Source organism: Oratosquilla oratoria, chromosome 15 (assembly GCF_046742065.1).
Source record: "Oratosquilla oratoria isolate Oo_2021 chromosome 15, ASM4674206v1, whole genome shotgun sequence".
Classification (NCBI taxonomy): Eukaryota; Metazoa; Arthropoda; class Malacostraca; order Stomatopoda; family Squillidae; genus Oratosquilla; species Oratosquilla oratoria.
The window spans coordinates 63,341,942-63,362,346 of NC_134791.1; the positions used below are offsets into that span (position 1 = coordinate 63,341,942).

General features: G+C 38.0%; 2 protein-coding genes across 4 annotated transcripts in view; one reads left to right on the forward strand and one right to left on the reverse strand.

Moving 5' to 3' along the window:
• The window catches only part of LOC143033477 (RUS family member 1-like), an 85,036-nt gene extending 79,862 nt beyond the window's left edge, over positions 1-5,174 (reverse strand). The window contains exon 1 of one of the 3 annotated variants that reach the window (XM_076198961.1): positions 5,004-5,174. The gene's annotated coding sequence lies outside the window, so the exon portion shown is untranslated. The other 2 variants (XM_076198962.1, XM_076198963.1) reach the window with 2 other exon arrangements.
• A 6,773-nt stretch (positions 5,175-11,947) lies between these two features.
• On the forward strand, positions 11,948-19,519 carry LOC143033204 (GPN-loop GTPase 1-like). The gene is made up of 2 exons (XM_076198391.1): positions 11,948-13,121; positions 19,319-19,519. Exons 1-2 carry the CDS (start codon positions 12,318-12,320, stop codon positions 19,517-19,519), a joined length of 1,005 nt encoding a protein of 334 aa, XP_076054506.1. The 5' UTR covers positions 11,948-12,317.
• Positions 19,520-20,405: the final 886 nt, after the last annotated feature.

Sequence of the window (20,405 nt, forward strand, 5' to 3'; positions counted from 1 at the left end):
TGTATTCCAGTATCATCTCTACACAGCCATTCTCCACTCATCCCTATCTCCTGCCTTCTCCCTTCCTTGCTCAACAGACATCCCCCTCTTGTTCAACACCCCTTTAACTCCACCCATCCATCTCATCCCCAGTCTTCCCTTAAGTTGACTCCTTCCACCTCTGCCTTACACACCTCTTACTAAAATTTCTTCATTCATTCTTTCCGTGTGTCCAAACCATCCCAATACTCTTTCATCAACCCTATCTCCCAACTCCTTTTCCACCCACATTCTCCTTCTCATTTCCTCATTTCTCACTCTGTCCCACCTTATAACCCTTACCATACTTCTCAAACATTTCATCTCAAACACATTTAAATTTTTCCTCTCTGACTCTTTTGAATTCCGTCTCTGCCCCATACAGTGCTGTCAGCATAATCACCTCTTCATATAATCTCTTTGCATCTATTCCCAAATATTTACAAAGGATTACAAAGGCGGAGCATGCCGACAGGAGACCTTTTGATCCATATCTAGGTTGGATGCGAAAAAAATCATATTAATAATAAAACAATAAATAAAAACTATAATAATGTAAATAACAAATAAAATACATAAATAAATACATAGGTATAGTTAAATAATAAACAAACAGGTAAATAGTAAATAATAATAAATTGACATATAACTAATAATAAATGAAAATCAGACAGACAAATTTTAACAAAACAAAAACAAATAATATAAGATAAATTATAATCATTACAGCATCTTACTTAGGTATTTATCTAACTGATTCTTAAAGCTTCGAACTGAACTACATTGCACAACCTGTGCAGGAAGTTTATTCCATTCATTTACTACACGGTTGGCAAAGTTGTTTCTACCTACTTCCAAATTGAATCTATTTCCGGATAGTTTGAGACCATTGTTTCTTGTCTGATTCTCATTCAATGTGAAAATTTTGTCACTTTTGATGTTGTCAATTCCCTTTAAAATCTTAAAGACCTGTATCAAGTCACCTCTGAGTCTACGCTTTTTTAGGGAAAACAGATTCATATGTTTTAGTCGATTTTCGTATGATTTATTTTTGATATTTGGAATCAGTTTTGTGGCTCGCCGTTGTACTTTTTCCAGTCTGTCAATGTCTTTTATGAGATTCGGTGACCATACAGAAACAGCATATTCCAAATGTGGACGAACTAACAATTTATATAGCTTGTTAATGAGTGATGGACTTTTGAAATCAAAAGATCGCACAATCAGTCCCAGAATCTTATTTGCTTTCTCAGAGGCTGAAATACACTGCTTAGATGATTTGAGGTCGTTACTGATAATTACGCCGAGATCTTTTTCACTATCCACTTTTGTTAACGAATTACCAAATAACTTGTAATCGTACTTACTGTTATTTTTACCTATGTGCATTACCTTGCATTTACTTGTGTTAAATTTTCATTAGCCACTTTTCAGACCATTTCTGTAATTGATCTATTTCTCATTACACTCTTTAATCTCCGAAGTCACTTACTTGCTTCCCTCAATCTACAATTTACCTCCACTCTTTCCTTTCATGCTACATGTGACCCAAAATACCTGAAACTATCCACTTCCAAATTGCTGCCATACTCTCCCCTTACTTTTACCCACATTTATCTTCAACTTTCTCTCATCACATACCTTCCCAAACTCCATCATTAACTTCATTAATCCCTCCTCTGACCGTCACAAGTGCAGTGTCGTCAACAAACAAGTGGCTCACTTCCCACTTTTTTCAATTTTCTTTAACCATCTCCAATCCCTGCCCATTACCCTCGCATTTACCTCCCACACCATCCTATCCATGTACATATTGAACAGCCATAGCAACATGACACATCCCTGACACAGTCCCACCTTTACCTCAAACCACTTGTTCTCTCCATTTCCAGTTTGAACAAAGGCTCTATGACTCTTGTAAAAACAATTGACTGGCCTTAACAGCTTTCCTCCAGTCCCATATATTTTTGCAATGCCTCCCACTGTTCCTTCCTGTCTACCATGTCGTAAGCCTTTTCCAAATCCATAAAGACACAAAAAGCAGCCTCAACTTTTGCTAAAGCTTTCTCACATATGTCTTACCACAAAAATCTGATCTACGTAACTCCTACCTTTCCTGAACCCACACTATTCCTCATTAATTGCTCCCTATGTTCCTAATACTTTCAATTAAAACCCACCCATAAGCCTATATACTACAACTAGATACATACATAATGTTTCAATGAGAGAGGATTGTACAAAATATAGTTGAACTTCGGATAACAAACACTCAATTTAACTAACAAATAACTTAATGAACAAGTTTTCTGAAAATTTTTGTCTCTATTGATGAGGCATATATGCATATGCCTCATCATCAGCTCCCTGAACTATCTCTGCCCAATAGGAAAAAAGTGACCATGTTACAATGGAATTTCAGCTGGAGGATGAGGAGATAGAGGCAAGGAATGAATCACACAGGCAAGGGAGATTCAATTTTAGGAAAGCAAATTACAGTTGAAACAATTCTTTGAAGAAACAAACTGGGAGGAATTCATGAATACCAAAGGAATAGGGAAGAAATGAGAAATCTTTCTTGACCTTTACAACCTAGGAGTGAACAATCATGTGCCAAAGACTAGAGAAAAGAAGAAGCAAAAGCAGAATTGGTTTAATAAAAAGTGAGACTGCGAAAAAGGCCAGGGATGTGGCTTGGGGAAAATGGAGAAAGAACCAATAAAACAAAAGAAACTTACAAACAAGCTAGGAATGACTATACAAGAATTTAATGTGAGAAAGCAATTTTGAAAGAGGTGTAGTAGAAAAATGCAAAGATGAACCAAAACTGTTTTACAGGTTCATAAATGGTAAACTGAGACACAGGGAAGAAATCACCAAGTTAATAAATATAGTAGATGATGTGGTCATTGAAGAGGCCTCAGTTCAGACACAAATAATGAATGAAGGTTTCCAATCTGTCTTCACAAGAGCATAACATTTTGGAGAAAAGCAAGGGGAGCAAAAAACCAGGTTTAGCAGATATAAATGTAGAAGAGAGGGAAGTGCTCAATCTCCTGGGATCATTGGATGTAACAAAAGCCTCAGGATCTGACAGGATCTCAAACTCTATACTTAAAAAATGTAGGGAACAACTAGTGGACAAGATCCAGTCTTATTACATGTTCATTGAAAGAAGGTATTATGCCATTTGATTGGAAAAGGGCAAACACATATGGTGCCAATTCACAAAGGAGGAAACAAGGAAGCACTGCTAAATTATAGGCCAGTATCACTAACCAGCACAATAGTAAAACTATGTGAAAGGATTGTGAAAGATCGATGGACCTAACACCTTGAAAAGATGAACATTCTGACAGACAGTCAATTTAGCTTCAGATCTGGAGGGTCACGTGTGTCAAACCTATTAAGCTTTTACTCAAGAGTGATTGATGTGCTGCAAGAGAGAGAGGGTTGGGTGGACTGTCTGTACCTGGACCTAGAGAGGGCATTTGATAAAGTACCTCACAGTCAACTTATGTGGAAATTGGACCATGTTGGAAGACTGAGAGGCAAACTATTAGAATAGATTAAAGACGTTTTGAAGGAAAGGTACACAAGGACAGTTGCAAAGGTCAAGATGTCAAAATGGAGAGCAGTAATGAGCAGAGTTCCTCAAGGTTCAGTGCTTGCACCAATAATATTTCTTGTCTATGTTAATGACACGATGGAAAGAACAATAAGCTATGCCAGCATGTTTGCAGATGATGCAAAAATAATGAGAAGAGTGAAAAATAAGGAGGATGGTAGAATATTGCAAAAAGAACTAGATACTATTTTTGCATGGAGCCAAGAATGGGAAATGAAGTTCAATAACAAAAAATCCAAAGTACTAGAAATGGGCAATAGCAGCAAAAGGTGATCCTTAAACTATTCCTTGGGAAGTGAACGCATTACGAAAGCAAAGAGAAGAAAAACTTGGGAGTATTGATAAAAGACAATCTGTCACCTGACATATATCAGCAGGATTGTGGGAAAGACATAAGGACTACTCCAGAAGATTAAAGTGGCATTCCATTATATGGATGACGAGATAATGAAAAAAATTCATCGAAACCCTAATACATCCAAAACTGGAATATGCACCAGTAGTATGGTCCCCACACAGAATGAAGGGTATATGCAAGACTGACCATCTATAGAATCATGAAGGGCACGGAAATATTTGCTAGAGAGGACTTGTTAAATTGGGGCATGAGAAACACAAGAAGGCATGGAAAGAAACTCAAAAAAGATAGTTATAAAAGCATGTTTGCCATAAGTATTTTGGTTACCGAATGTTTCAGTTTCAGAAAAATCATGGAACACAATAAGTTTATTATCCAAGGTGTCACTGTACTTTCAACCCAACCTACAAATACAACTTGTCAACCCCTGCCTCCACTCGGATGAGTCCAGCTGGTGTCTAGCAAAGGCCCAAAATGCACTCACTCTTTCCTCCGAGTGACTTGCAGACCAAATTATGACTCCAGGTTTCCTGTTTAAGAAACACCTAGAACAAGACTCAACCATGATCAAAATATGGTTGAGCGTAATATCAGTAAGCTAGAATATAATGAGTCGCAAGGATCACGTCATACCAATCAAATCTATACATCAGTTTTAAGTCTTAAGAGTGATATGTGGCATATATCAAGGCCTTCTAAATGATACATTACACATTATTATTATACTAAAATACTGCCATACTGTCAAGAGAACATTCAACATCTTATGATCTTGTTCATAATTATTCGTTTACTTGGTTAGTTCTAGACCTAGTCTATCGGTCATTTCAAACTTTAACCTGTTTATGTTTTGATGTCTACTAATACTAGAAAAGCAATTCTATTGAAACCTCAAGAGTTATGTGTTTTATTGATGCAATAGATATTTTATGACAATTGTAACTTTTGTTTTATATGCTTTCGCCAGCACACTGATCAACCTAACAAGTGTCAACTTACTCTGAACTCTAACGGTGCGGCGGGAAACTGGGAATAGCCTGCACGGATTTGAAATTATGAAATATTTTGATTCGTTCACTGCATTATTACAAGTGTTACTGAGCTAATTTTTGCATATATTACATCTACTCTTGCGTAGTTGGGAGCTAAGTACAGCTGAACTTGTTTTATGATTATTTTTTCAATTAATATTAGTTTCATGCAACAAGAGTGGAAAATACAGTATATTGCGATTATGCATTCCGTGTTTTTTTTTTTTGTTTTTTTTTTATCTCGTGAGAATTCACCCTCTCTTACCTCACTGGTCAAATCGGAAATAAATCCCATGCCTAAAAATAAACTTCATGGCTTATAGAAACACTCGTGAAATGAACAAATACCTATTTATAATATTCACGAAGAACCCTGCACAGTCGGAATAAAAAGGAAAGCCGAAATATAGAAGTTACACATTCTTCTAAAGTTTCCTTTTTATTCCGATTGTGGGTTCTTCGTGAATATTACATGTGTGCCACAACATTTTGTCAAAATGACCTATTTATAAATTTATCTGACCCGCTATTATCGCAGCGAATGAATTAACTACGATATTCATTAAAAATTTGACGTGCGTTATCATGTAGTAGTAGTAGTAGATTTTGAGCAGACGGTGGTTGACAGTAGGATAAATGAAATTTTGTATTAAGCATTATTAATAAAAAATAAATAGATGAATGAAAGGGTAGTTGACCACAGTCACTGGCGGGAGAGGGGCCAATGAACTGTGTCTGTGGGAGACAGATCCTGCTGCTTCCACCACACAGTTCCACGAGGATGGAGGTCGTATTTTTAATATTCAAAATAAAAAAAATAGTAGTAGAGCAAAGGCATTCTACACTCGGCTGGCAGAGGTGATGCCTGAAAAGAAACAACAACCAAAAAGCAGCATTGTTTCATGGACGAGATGTAGGCTAGATCTGTCATTCTCACTCCTAAGATCAGCCCTCCTATGCCTGAGAGGTACCAGGTCCCCACCGCCCAAAGCAGCACATATACAAAATCTAGATTTTGAGCAGACGGTGGTTGACAGTAGGATAAATGAACTTTTGTATTGGGAATTATAAAAAAAATAAATAGATAAATAAAAGGGTCGTTAACCAGTCATTGGCGGGAGAGGGGCCGATGAACTGTGTCGGTGGGAGACAGATCCTGCTGCTTCCACCACACAGTTCCACGAGGATGGAGGTCGTTAAAAAAAACAGTAGTAATAGCAGCAGCAGAAGTAGTAGTAGTAGCAGTAGTGGTAGTAGTAGTAGTAGACCGTCAAGCAAAAATCACGGATTTTGTGAAGAAGGCATATAAAGCTTACTTTGGAGTCAAACTAGGAGACCAGTGTGGGTTATTGATATCCCCGTCTGGCGACATGTGGCAACTCGCATGCCCGGGGTAGGCATGCATAGGAGCTTAGCAACAGTGCTTGAGTGAGAGACCGTAGAGGGGACGCCGAGTAACGCATGGGCGCTATCTTTGACTCTGTTATTATATTGTATCTTCTTGTAACTGTGTTAGTGTTTAAGGCTGAATGTACTTAGCCCTCGACCAACACACACAACCAGGATAAGCCATTCGCTCCCCATATCTGCTGCAAAACATATGTAGTGAACTTACAGGATTGAAGGAACGAGAAAAGAAAGAGTATGCCATTTGGTGTCCCAATGGTGTGGAGGGAAGGGAAAGATCACGCTACCGACTGCTGCTTTTGCATGACAAATCTAAAAGGCATCGATTGCAAGAACAAGCACCATGTTCAATACCCTGATGTTCCTTCTGCCATAAAGCCAGTCCCCCATGGCCCCGATCTTCCTGTTCCTGAGCCAAATGTCACCATGGAATCTAGTTCTGATTCCGAATCTAGTGACATGACTGATACAGCTGAGTGTGGTGCATACAGGCCAGAAGAGGACGACCAACCGGTGCCTTTGACCCAAGCCGAACTCAATGACCTGACACGAGACCTGAACCTTTCCAAGGAGTCTGCCCAGCTACTGGGTTCTCGTCTTCGAGAGAAACGTCTACTGGCACCAGGAACATTCTATTGGTATCGGGACCGCGAGAGAGAATTTAGAAAATTCTTCACGTTTGATGAAGCATCTTCACTGGTCTACTGTAACAATATTGCTGACCTGATTGAATTACTTGGTCTGAAGTATGATGCTATGGAATGGAGACTTTTCCCTGACTCATCTAACGGAAGTCTCAAGGCAGCTCTTTTGAATAACGTATATGAGTTTTCATCGATCCTTGTTGGGCACTCAGTTGAAATGAAAGAATCCCACAAAAGCATGGAACGTCTGTTGTCTGCTCTGAGCTACCAGGAACATAAATGGTTGATCTGTGGAGATGTTAAAGTTGTTGGACTCATCCTAGGACTTCAAGGTGGTTACACAAAGTATCCATGCTTATGGGATAGCTGTGCTGATGACCAGCGTTATGTCATACAAGAGTGGCCATCAAGACAAGGATCAAAACCTGGGTCACACAACGCGTTCTGTCCCACCCTCTGGTTGAACCGAGCGAGATATTGCTTCCATCCCTCCACATCAAATTCGGTCTCATGAAGAACTTTGTAAAGGCATTGGACAGGGAAGGTAGAAGATTTGCTTTCCTCCATCAGAAGTTTCAACAAAAAAGCATGGCGAAACTTAGGGCAGGTATATTTGATGGAACTCATCAAAGATACTAGCTTTGATGATGCACCGAATCCTGCTGAACTCTGCTTGGTTGTCCCAGTCAGTCATTGCAAACTTCCTTGGCAACCACAGAAGTTCCCAGTATCAGAAAGTGGCTGATGAGTTAATGGAGAATTTCCGCCAACTTGGTGCGTGCATGTCAGTGAAAATGCACTTCCTTCGGTCTCATCTGGACTATTTTCCAGAGAATCGTGGAGACTTCATTGAAGAACAGGGTGAGCGCTTTCACAAAGATATCAGTGTTATGGAGGAACGCCATAGGCCGATGGGACGTCAACTTTCTGGCCGACTACTGCTGGTCTCTGAAGAGTAGTGGTGGGCAGCTACCGGTAAAGTTACCGGTTTTATCGGTAACAGCCTTGACGGTAGCTTACCGGCAATAATTCTGCTACCGTTAAGGTTCCGTTAACCGATAAGCTTTACCAAACACTCGTGGAGCGGTAAGCACGTCTCGGCTTGGTGGTTCTGAGTGACGGTAGTGGTGGGCAGCTACCGGTAGTTACGGGTTTTATCGGTAACAACCTTGACGGTAGCTTACCAGCAAAAAATCTGCTACCGTTTAGGCTCCGTTAACCGATAAGCTATCCCATAATACTCAGAGAGCGGTAAGCACGTTTCGGCTTGGTGGTACTGAGTGACAGTACTGACGGCCCTACGTAGGATGAAAATTAACAGGAACGTATTCAACGTGCTAGATCGTCCTGCTCCCTTCTCGGCCCACAGATGCACAGTACGAAATGTACGTATTCGAATATGAAAATTAACAGACGTGCTAGATCGTTTTGTTCGCATCTCGGCCCGCAGAGGTTCAGTGCAAAATGTACGTATTCGATTAGTCAGCCTATGTGATCTAGAAATGAAGAGGTGGTCAAACTACTCGAAAACTTTTCAGTCTGTCTGGTTAAAGGATCCCCTGTTTAAAAAATAGTTAGCGGAAGTGAAAGAGGATGGAAATAAGGCACGTTGTAAAGTTTGTAGAACGGACATGAAAGCTCACAGAACGGGGAGATTGGAGAGACACTGTTTCCACACTTACCATATCTTCATATTTAACTTTATATTTAATGTTAATTAATATATGCATATTTACAAAAATGTACGCAGTTGCTCATGAAAGACACCATCCGCATGTTACAATCTATTTGTACTGTACTTGTATTGGAGTTAATCACAAACAAGTTCACAAATACACTTATCAGACTCGCACGAGTGATGACTGACAAGGATATATATATAACCTATGGGTTGGGGCAGGTAATACAGTATACCACAACAGAATCACGGAAAGCAGAGACAAGAACAAGCGGGCAGAGACGATCAAAGATTCTGGTGGATTAACACTGTGCCCATTGAAGTGGCCTCTACGACGCAAGGTAACGTGTTATTCAAAAATCATATTTTGTTAGTGATACGCATGTAATTATTATTCGCGTAGTCTTAAGCAAGGTCTAAATATACAGGTCAGACCGTTTGAATTCTTGTGCGCAGCTTCTGACGTCATTTGGCTGAGTCCATTTTCTCTTTGTGAAACACTGAAGAAAACTGTGAAACGCCAAGGAAGACAGGAACTATAATATTTTATATATATATATATATATATTATATATAATATATATATATATTTTATATAATATTTGTCAGAATATAACTAATTGCGTGGAGCTGTGCGAGCGAAGGCAACGTCTTTCCTATACACTGCACCAGCTCAGCGTTGCCAGAATTCCACACCCTATTTTTTCCACACGTTTTCTTTGATCGAAAACTGAACAGTGACTAAGCTATTTCATGTTTGTGATTGACGGAATTTCTATCGGCATAACGGACACACACAACAATGTGGAATAGGAGTGTTGCCACCAACAGAGTTCTCTAAACATTAGATGAGAAAGAAAACACATATAAATAATACTATTGAAGCATATACCATTATAAACCGATGAATATTAGAATACCGCTAATTCTTTCCCTAATAAGGTAAATGATAATAACGTAACATAATTATTTTACTGAACAAAACTCACCTAATATTTCCTCTTTTTAAAGGGTCTTAAAGAGTTGTCTGACCTATCACTGTCATAGTCACCGTCGTATTCAAATTCTGGCACTTGTGATTGTGAAGAGGGATCCGAGTCTGAGGAGGTTGTATATGGATTCTCTACGGTATTTTCTTGATCAGTATCACTATCACTGAGGAAATCTCTGTCAGGGTTTTCCCCAGTACTACTGACATAGTTTTCGCTAAGATTTTCTACTGTATGAATCGGAAACTCGTCATTTGGCTCATGAAAACGTAGCACACTTTGGTCGTCGCTACTAGTATTTTCTGGGTCATTCTCTTGATTTTCTGTATTTAGGGAATCCTCTGTGTGGAAAAGCTCTTCAGTTGGTCCATCATTGTTTATCTCATTTTGTTCGTCATTACTAGTATTTTCTGATTCATTCTGCTGATTTTCTGTATTTAGGTTATCCTCTGTATGGAAAAGCTCTTCACTTGGTCCATCATTATTTACCTCATTTTCACATATCTTAAGTTGCGACACCTGTAGAAGAAGCAATATGTTACTCTCTCCGTTTCAGCTGAATAACTGGACCTCACAAACCTACACCTTGACCATGTTATCTTCCTCTGCTAAGCACCCTTCTCTTGTATCGTTGCAATTTTACGACTGTTAGTGTATAGATATAGGTATTTAATGGAACATTTGGTTATCAGCAATCCATCTTACGTATAACATTAACTAAACATAACTTTGCACACAATAAGCTAGAGGCCCCAAAGCAGATAGAAAATGTGGAAATATTTTTCCACACTGTGTAGAAATACGTCCACGTTATCCACGCCAGTTGCCAACATTCGCTAGATTCCCTCACCATGAGCGATATTTCCACGAAACGGCAACGCTGCACCAGCTTCAACTGACAGCTATAGGACCCGCCAACCCCACTTTGAACAGCCAGGTGACGTTCACGGGCCCGCTGCGCCAACTCCCTCGAAATTCGGTCGGAAGTGGTTAGACCTTATATTCTTAGATCTTGGTCTTAAGTACCTAATATTTGTGAGCCTTACCCTAGATTGGTGGAGGTGGCGCGCGCTGGCGATTCCGGTGGGCATGTATCCAAATGGGTACACAGAATAAAAAATTAAAATAAAATATATGCGTGTTTTTTTTGTCCATTTAAAGGTACTATAATATAAATATAGGGATCGTAGAGTCCTGCTAATACAAAATTAACGTAATTCCAATATAAAAAATGACAACTATGAACAATTGAAAAAAACTTTGACAGAAATTCAAAAGGTTGAGATTATGTGTTCCTGAGCCTAATATAAGAGGAACTTGGTAAAAAAAACATGAAAATGACCTACATATGTCAATTCATCTCACACAAAACCTTTAAAACCTCAATTGTACAAAAAAAAATTTGTCCTGACTAAATGAAAAATGAGTGATTTTGGAAATGAATTTTTATGTGAAATGTGTAAAAATGATGCATGTAATTATTTTTCTTTTATGAAATTGTGTTTCTATGTGAAAAATATATTCTTTGTATGAAATTGCACTTACATAGAGACGGAAGTGGAGTGTGAGAGGGGGAGGGGGGATTGGTGCGTAGGCCTATGCACTGAGGGAAAGGAGGTAATGTTGTGACCTTACACGCACCCCGCCCACGAGAGTTGGAGTAACGACTCGGAGCGCAGGATTTTTATAGTGACGACGTTACAAAACTTGAGTTGTGACTACACACCATAGTAGGATGAAATTTGTTTAGATGTAAGTCATAAAGGCGACTCGAACTTGGGACGTCACTACTACCTCACGAGTCTTTTACCGGTAAATTACCGGTAATTCCGGTAACGGCATTGTTGTTTACCGGTAATTCCGGTATTGAAATTAGCGGTATTTGCCCAGCACTACTGAAGAGGGATGTGGAGTCTGCTCAGCACAAACGGTCCCTGAAGAGACCATTCATCCATGAGTAGCTTCCTTAGTTCATTATACTCTTCTTGCTATCTATTAAAAATATTTTGTGAGGCTTCTGTGAATAAATCAGTCTAATATTTTCAATATTGTGTTTCATTCACTTACAAATAGATCGGAATTTAGGATTTTATCATGTGCTAGTATTTAATTAATTTTATCTAATTGAGTAAAATGAGCATGATTTTTTTATTCAGTGCTAAAAACTGGCCCGAAAACAGCGCAGGCCAGAGTGAAACAAACTGCTGCAATAACCATACCCGAAAATCAAAGACGAGATCCTTAAAACTATTACTGTTCGATGCAAAAGCAGAAAACCTAGAAGAGAACCGACAAACAATATATAACCTCTGGCAATACAGAACAACCAAAGTCTGAAAATAAACGAAACGTAACCCCAGAAGTACTGCCGCTACTACTACAACAACAAACAGTTGCAAGTTAAGGTCCTACACTACAGTTATAGACGTGGTATTAACCCAGAGTATTGTTAATGAGAGCAAGCTAGTGTTTCAAAACATAGTGTATTAAATATAGAAGTTTGTGTTGCTGATCAGGCAGTTCTCTATTATTAAAAACACCATAAACAGTTAACCCCTGAGTACATGGAAAGGGCAGGTACCCTGGCGGAAGGAGATGGGAAATGTAAATCAAGTCAGCAGGATACTGCGATGGCAGGCACATCACAAGCGCAAAGCAGTGGGAAGAAGAAAGAACCTCTTTGTATTATCGTATTAGGAATGGCAGGATCTGGAAAGACAAGTTTTGTACGTCGACTTGATACCCATTTACATGTCAAGAAGAAACCTCACAACGTCATCAATTTGGACCCAGCTGTACATGATGTCCCCTTCCTACCATTCATAGATATTCGAGATACTGTCAATTACAAAGAAGTAATGAAACAATATGGTTTGGGTCCAAATGGAGGAATTGTTACTGCCTTAAATTTGTTCTCTACAATGTTTGACAGTGTAATGAAACTTATTGCCAAACGGGAAGATCAGCTGGATTACATCATTTTTGATACTCCAGGGCAAATAGAAGTATTTAATTGGTCAGCATCAGGTCCAATTATAGCCGGAACTCTCGCTTCAACTTACCCAACCATGATTGTGTATGTTGTAGATGTTGTCAGATCTGCCAATCCTCAGACGTTTATGTCCAACATGTTATATGCTTGCTCTATATTATATAAGTACAAATTACCTTTCATTATTGCCCTAAACAAAATAGATATTGTGGATTGTAAATATGCAATGAAGTGGATGCAAGATTTTGAAGAATTTCAAGATGCATTAGCAGCAGAGTCTTCTTATGCGTCGAATCTAACCCGTTCCCTCTCATTGGCTCTGGAGGAATTTTATAGCAATATCAAGTCATGTGGAGTATCAGCATATACAGGAGAGGTAAGGACTTATTTTGATTTATTTACGTAATAATTGTGGTAAATTCTTAGAAGTGCACACCTACATGATATAGCAATAAAAAATTAATAATTCAATTTGGAAATTAGGACAATTTATAGTTTCATCCAACCATAGAATTTGATATGTGACTTATGTGTTTCTGGTGAGAAATGTTGTGATATGAACGATGGTGTACATCATTTCCATCACAAATGCGTACTTTTGAAGTAATTAAGTATTGAAGTTATGCACTTATGCCTACATCTTCCGAATGATCTGGGGGGACGTGTGGGTAATCGGGGTTTATGGGTGGGGAAGACTAATAAATGGAGTAATTTGCGTTGCATAACAGGTATAAAATGAACAAAAACACTGAAGAAATATAAAAAAAAAAAAATTAAATCATATATTAGGGCCCGAGTCCAGCGGTAGCCATCTTTGTTTTTACCAACGATTTGTTACATTTAGCGAAGGCCACTCCAGCCGCGCAAGACTTCATAACCGTAAACTGATGTTACCTCCGTTAGGTTAGGTTAGTTTAGTTTACGGTTACCAAGTCTTGCACAAGGGACTGCCCTAAATCTAGTGCTTCTACTCACAAATACTTACAATCATTAGTAAACAGACATGGCGCCGCTCGCAGTACCTGCCGATATGGGATATTTTTGTTTTTTATAGGTTTCTTTAGTCTTCTTCTTCATTTTACACCTGTTTGGCAAAGCACATTACTCCATTTATTAGTCTTCCCCACCCAAAAATCCCAATTTCCCACACGTCCCCCCAGATCGTTCGGGAGATGTAGCCATAAGTACATAAATTCAATACTTAATTACTTCAAAAGTACGCATTTGCGACAGAAATTATATACACCATCGTTCTTATCACAACATTTCTCACCAGAAACACACAAGCCACATATCAAATTCTATGGTTGGGTGAAACTATAAATTGACCCGAAATTATAATACATCAATGTAATATGCATTTTTCTTGGTGGAAATTATTAACAAAAAATTTGCTAAAACTTATTTACTAACAAATAAAGTCACGGTGGGTGAATGATACACCATGTTTGTTTTGATAGATACAAAGGTTGAAGAAATGAAAGGATGATAACTTAATCTATTCTAACCTAAGCTGTATTTAGTAATGCCGTACTTGTAATTCTAAAGATCATCTGGGTCTTTGTCATTGTCGTCATGGAAGTTGAGAGTCTTTTTAAGTACTCAATTGGACTGTGGGGACTAGAGTTGTTGCATAGCTTGAAATAAGCCCTATTGTCTTTGTAACAGCACTTATTAATGTCACCTAGGGTTGGAGAACACCTGGTACACAACGTGAAAGCCATCATCTAACTGACATTGACTGGACTGGACAGATGACAACATGGCATCTTGATACTGTGCTTGCAGCTTTATTTGGTAGTATATTTGCTTTTAGCAAGTTCTTTTTTTTTTATTGATTTCTGCCAAGAAAAATGTACATTACATTGATGTATCATAATTTACAAAATAAATAAGTAATTTTCTAATGCTATATCACATAGGTGTGCACTTCAAGAAGAATACTATAATATTTTATAGATTCACGTGTTCATAAAATATTTTCTGCAGGAATGGTTTTAAATAACCAATTGTGTTTATTAAAGGTTACAGTTGACTCTAAGGTAACTGTTGTCTGTATAAGTACAGAAACTCACAAACACAATTTTAGTTTATTTTCTTGAATACATATTTTCACTAGCAGCGACATTGCATACAAGGCTATTTTTTCCAAGTTCACTCCTATGTGATACAGCATTAGAGAATTAATTATTAATTTTGTAAATTATAGTTGATCAATGTAATATATGTTTTTCTTGGCAGAAATCAATAGCAAAAAACCTTGCTAAAAGCAAATATACTACCAAATAGGCTGCGAGCATAGGACCAAGACACCGTGTTGTCATATGTCCAGTCCAGTCAATGTCAGTTAGACGATGGCTTTCACATTGTGCACCAGGTGTTCTCCAACTCCAGGTGACATTAATAAGTGCTGTTACGAAGACAATAGGGCTTCCTTCAAGCTATGCAACAATTCTATTCCCCACAGTCCGATCGAGTAAACAATCAGGGTGTCAGCATCCGTGACAACAACCCAGATGATATTTAGAATTACAGGTATCACATTGCTAAGTACAGCTTAGATTACTTAGGTAGGTTAGGTTAGAATAGACGAATTTATCATCCTTTCATTTCTTCAACCTCAGCATCTATTAAAACAAATAGGGCATATCATTCACCCTCTGTGACTTTGTTTGTTAATAAATTGGTTTGATATTAATTTCCACCATGAAAAAGGCATATGTTGATATATTATAATTAACAAAATTAATTATTGGTTTTCTTCTGCTATATCGTGTAGGTGTACATTTCTAAAAAATTACCGCATAGAAGGTTATTTAAAGATCTTGAGACACACTACAAAATTTCTAAAGCCCAGCTTCAGGGTAATTGGGGGTATTTATAGGCTTTCAGTCAGTACAGACGCTCCTCAACTTACGTTTTAGTTACGTTCCAAACGGCCGAAGGTAACGTGAAAATGAACGTAAGTTGTTACTGTACGTTCCAGTAATGTATGACCGTTCATACTGTACTATACATCCATAAATTCTATTACCATATCTTATAAAACACCCCTAAATCATTAATTATAAACATAGCATTGTAAAATAATAACATTAATTTCAAATAAATTCAATTCAAGCAACATAAAGTGAGATGGTGGAGGAGAAGGAGGAGGGGAGGATGAGGAGGCAAGGCACGTTCAGTCTGTCGTTTGTGCCATGTAAACAATGGACGCAGCATCATGCGTAAGTATCGTTTGAACGTCTCGTACTACGGAGAGCGCGCTAAACTAAAAAATTCACTCGCAATTTTTTTTTTTTTTTTTTTTTTTTTTTTTTTTTTTTTACCAGTCAGTTCAAACGTAAAATCGAAAAAATTTAAAAATAATGAACGTAAGTAGAGGAGCGTCTGTAATCAGTTTCACCATTTTAATTTTGAGTGGTGAAGAGTTTATTTGTTTTTCTGAAGATATTATTTACAACTTCTTGGAAAGAATAAAAACATTATTGATATAAATTGATCAAATTCATGTCACTTCCCAGTTATTTTTAAATACAGTCGAACCTCGAATGCCCGGACCCTCGTATGACCGGTCGAAATGAACAAAGGGCGGACTTTTCAAGCAAAGTTCCCTATTTGTCCGGTAGGAGGCAGCAACGGCCGTACACGTGTACTCAAACCTGGCCCAGTCAAGCCGCCACCAGGGCTGCCGTTTCGTAGAATTTTGTACCAAAATGTAGTAAAATAGCGGCATGTGGCAACTGCACAAGGACATGAGGAAAAATTTTCTACATATCAGCGGGCTGTTAAAAACATTCAAAAACTCAAACTTTTGTTTAAAAATCATAGAACTAGTTATCAAATAATAAATGGTACATCAAAATATGACTTTCATTGGTAATTGTGTTACTTATAAAATATTATACCCCAAAAGATACATTTTTACGGTGTAGACAAAAATTCTACGCTAAAGTTTCAGGTTTCTTTTAGTGATAATAATATTTAAAAAAAAAATAATTTTTATATCTTACTGAATATGTTAGGGCATGGGGGCCTTATATACATTCAAGAATAAAAAAAAACTAGAACCAACATTTTGTCAAAGTTTGACAAGTGTATCTTGCTATGAAAGTCTGCACACGCCCGAGAAAAATGTACGCCCCGGTATAGCAACACTCCATTCTACACGGCAGTGCAGAAAACGTGCCAACCCTGGCCGCCACCACTGTCCCGCATGCATACCTTCCGATATTTACAGTGTACATAATAAAAAATACAGTACAGTACACTGTATATACAGCACATTTACATGCCTGTATTACAGTTATTATTACAGAATTATTAGTATCATAGTATTATTATTACAGTATTGTTATTATTACAGTGTTAGAGTATTATTCTTATGTGTTTCTATGCCATATCATACATTACCTATACGTATACCGCTACGAAAATCTACGGGTGTTAGGGCGATATTTTCGATGACCGGACCACCCTTCCCCCCAATTAGTCCGGGCTTTCGAGGTTCGACTGTAGTACCATAACTAGTTTCATTTTTTTTTTTTTTTTTTTTTTTTTTTTTTTTTTTTTTTTTTTTTTTTTTTTTTTTTTTTTTTACCCATTAGAAGTCTATCTATTATAAGGATATTCATAATAAGAAATCAGCAGAAACAAAGCATTAGAAAATTTCTAAAAATATAAGACTTATATGTCATGATTGGATCAAATATTGCCCTAGAAATCAATAGTAACATTGCTCACCCCAGACAACTATGAAAAAAAAAATGCTCCATAACAAAATTAAATGGTTAAACCCTTCCTTTGGAAAGGAACCTAAAAATTCTGAGTCCAACATTTGATAGTCATGTCATATTTGGCCCTCGTGTCAATGACCTAACAACAAAATTCAACAAGGAAACAAACCTTCTGAAAATCATCCCTAGCACTGACTTTGACAAAAAGAAACTAATAATCATCTATAAACAATTCATAGAATTTTAGAATATGCCTCCACAGTATGGTTCCCAACAATCAGCAGATCAAACAAACACTGCAGAGTGGACCACAAAGAGTAATTACAAGAATCACCAAAACCACCCCATTAGGACACCTACATAAAGAAATCAAAATCACCCCATTAGAATATCTCATGAAAATGACAGGAACACAATTCTATGCCAGAATCCTTAACACCACACACACTTCACATTACATCTTGCAAGCACCACCAACAGAATACAACAAAACTACACCAACAGCATACTGCTTGAGCATCTACCACAAAATGTCACGCAAACCACACAAAACATCCACACAGAAAAAAATTCACGTTCAGATAACTAAAGAAACCCTCCAAGAAAGACCACCTAACTCAATACTTCAACAATAACTCCAAGATATAAGAAAACCCTCACACACCAGACAAGAACCACATTAGTATGTCTGCACTCAGGTCACCATCCATCAGAGAGACTGTACCAATACAGATTAGGCCTGGCCACAGATTCAAACTGTCCCAAATGTAATCACCACACAGAAGACCCAGAACATCTTATACTACAATGCCCCACACTGTCTATCCCCAGACTATAACAAGTCTTCTCTAAATGACTTGTGGTCCTTTCCAGGGGCAGTTTCCAGGAGGCCATGGGTCTACTGGAAGAGAGACCAGGGGCAGTGGATTGATTGATAAAACCTTTTCTTTGTATTTATCTCTGAATACCTATTCCTCATAAAAAAATCCACCTAGACATTTACTTGTTTCCTTTATAATTTACCTATGCAACCACTCCTTCATTCACTGCCACATGTATCCCCAAATACTTTAAACTTTCCAAATTTCTGAGGCTTCTTTCCCTTTATACTCATATTGAACTCACCACCATCATCATTCTCTACTACTTTTTCTTACATTTATTCATAATTTCCTTCTCACATACCTTTCCAAACTCAGTTACCAACTGTTTCAGTCTCTCTTCAGAATTAGTCACATGTGCACTGTGATCCTCAAATAACAACTGGTTTACTTCCCTGTCCATTCTCATCCACCATTTCTAAACCCCTGCCCAGTATTCATGCATTTACATCCCTGATCATCCCATTCATATACATACTGAACCACATATTCTTTACACAACCCCATATGCTTCTCACACCATTCACTTTCTCCATTTCCAACTATTAAGCCTTCTCTGTACCAGTAAAATAGGTTTGTTATAGTAATAGTAATAAAGGTTGTTTCAAGTTTCATTGATTGTAAACCTACAGTCCCGCAACAGATGCAGTGGGACTTGGCCTCTTGCATAGATCTCATGAGAAGAAATATTGGAATGTCTTCTGTATTGTATTCATATGTGATGTTTCTATGCCACTAGAGGAGAGGAGCAGTTGGTGCTTGTCACTTTTCATTGAATGAAAAGGTGGAGGCAATACAATAGAATTCAATAGAAATCTTAGGGCTAAACCGTAAACCAAACATTACCTTACTCCATTACTTCAGTTGGAGATGAGCGTGATGTGTTTTTAAGACAGCATGGAGATCAGTATGACATTTTTGTATTCAGAAAGAATTAATATATACATCACTTTCAGGGTTTGGACAAATTCATGGATTTAACTGGGGAGGCATCCATTGAGTATGAAGAATACAGGGCTGAATATAAGAAACTAGAGACCCAACGGAAAGAAGAAGAAACTCAAAAGAAGAGGAGAGAAATGCAGAAATTGGAGAAGGACATGAGAGAAGAGAAGGAGTCCCTCTGCACAGTGCGGAAAGCTATTAGGTATGGTTAAGCCTTGATTCAACATTGTGAAGTAATATTCACATTCATGATTGCCATAACATTTTTATTTTCAGAAGGAGTATTGACTGCAAGGTAACACGCAGCCAATGCTTTATGGACTGTTTTGGGGTGCCCCCTATTGACTGAAACCACTCATCATTTCGTCATTAAATGTGCATGGTTTTGGTACAGATGAGAGTAAAAGGGAAGAAATTAGCAGTTTTTGAGAAGGAAAATGGATGTGTTAGAGTCAAGTGTAACTAAGTTGAAGGGGAAAATTTTGGGAGAAATGTAAAGATAGTACTGTTGGGGAATCTCAAAGCTAGAGTAGGAGGTTAGCAAGTAGATGGGGTAGTAGGGAGATTTGGTGTACCAGTTAAGAATTATAGTCAAGAGATGATGTTGGAGATGTGTTCAGAAAGGGAGTTGGTAATGGCAAACACTGTTTAACCCCTTCCATACGGTGCCGCACACGTAGGCGTCATGAGGAGCAAGTGGATTCGCGACGCTGCCATATCGGCGTCTTGATTATATTTATTGTAGTCGCCCCTGTGTTTTTATATTCTCCCAAATGCGCCCTGAATCCCATTCTCTGTGGTTTTCAAAATTCGCGGATGAAAGAGAGAACGATCGATATAAGTGGTGACTATGTTTTATGATGCGAGTATTATTACGACACGTCATACGGCTGGCATTGGCTGCTGCCCGCGAGATTTAAGTCCCGTACTGAAGTGGTTAAGAAGAGAGCCAATCATAAGTATACATGGGAAAGGGTGGCAAAGGGAAGGATGGTTGAGGGTATTAATGGGCTATGGAAGAATTCTAATTCGAGGAATGTCATTGTCATGTTTTACAAATATCTGGTATAGTGGGCTTGAAGCTAGTTTTGGAGAGAT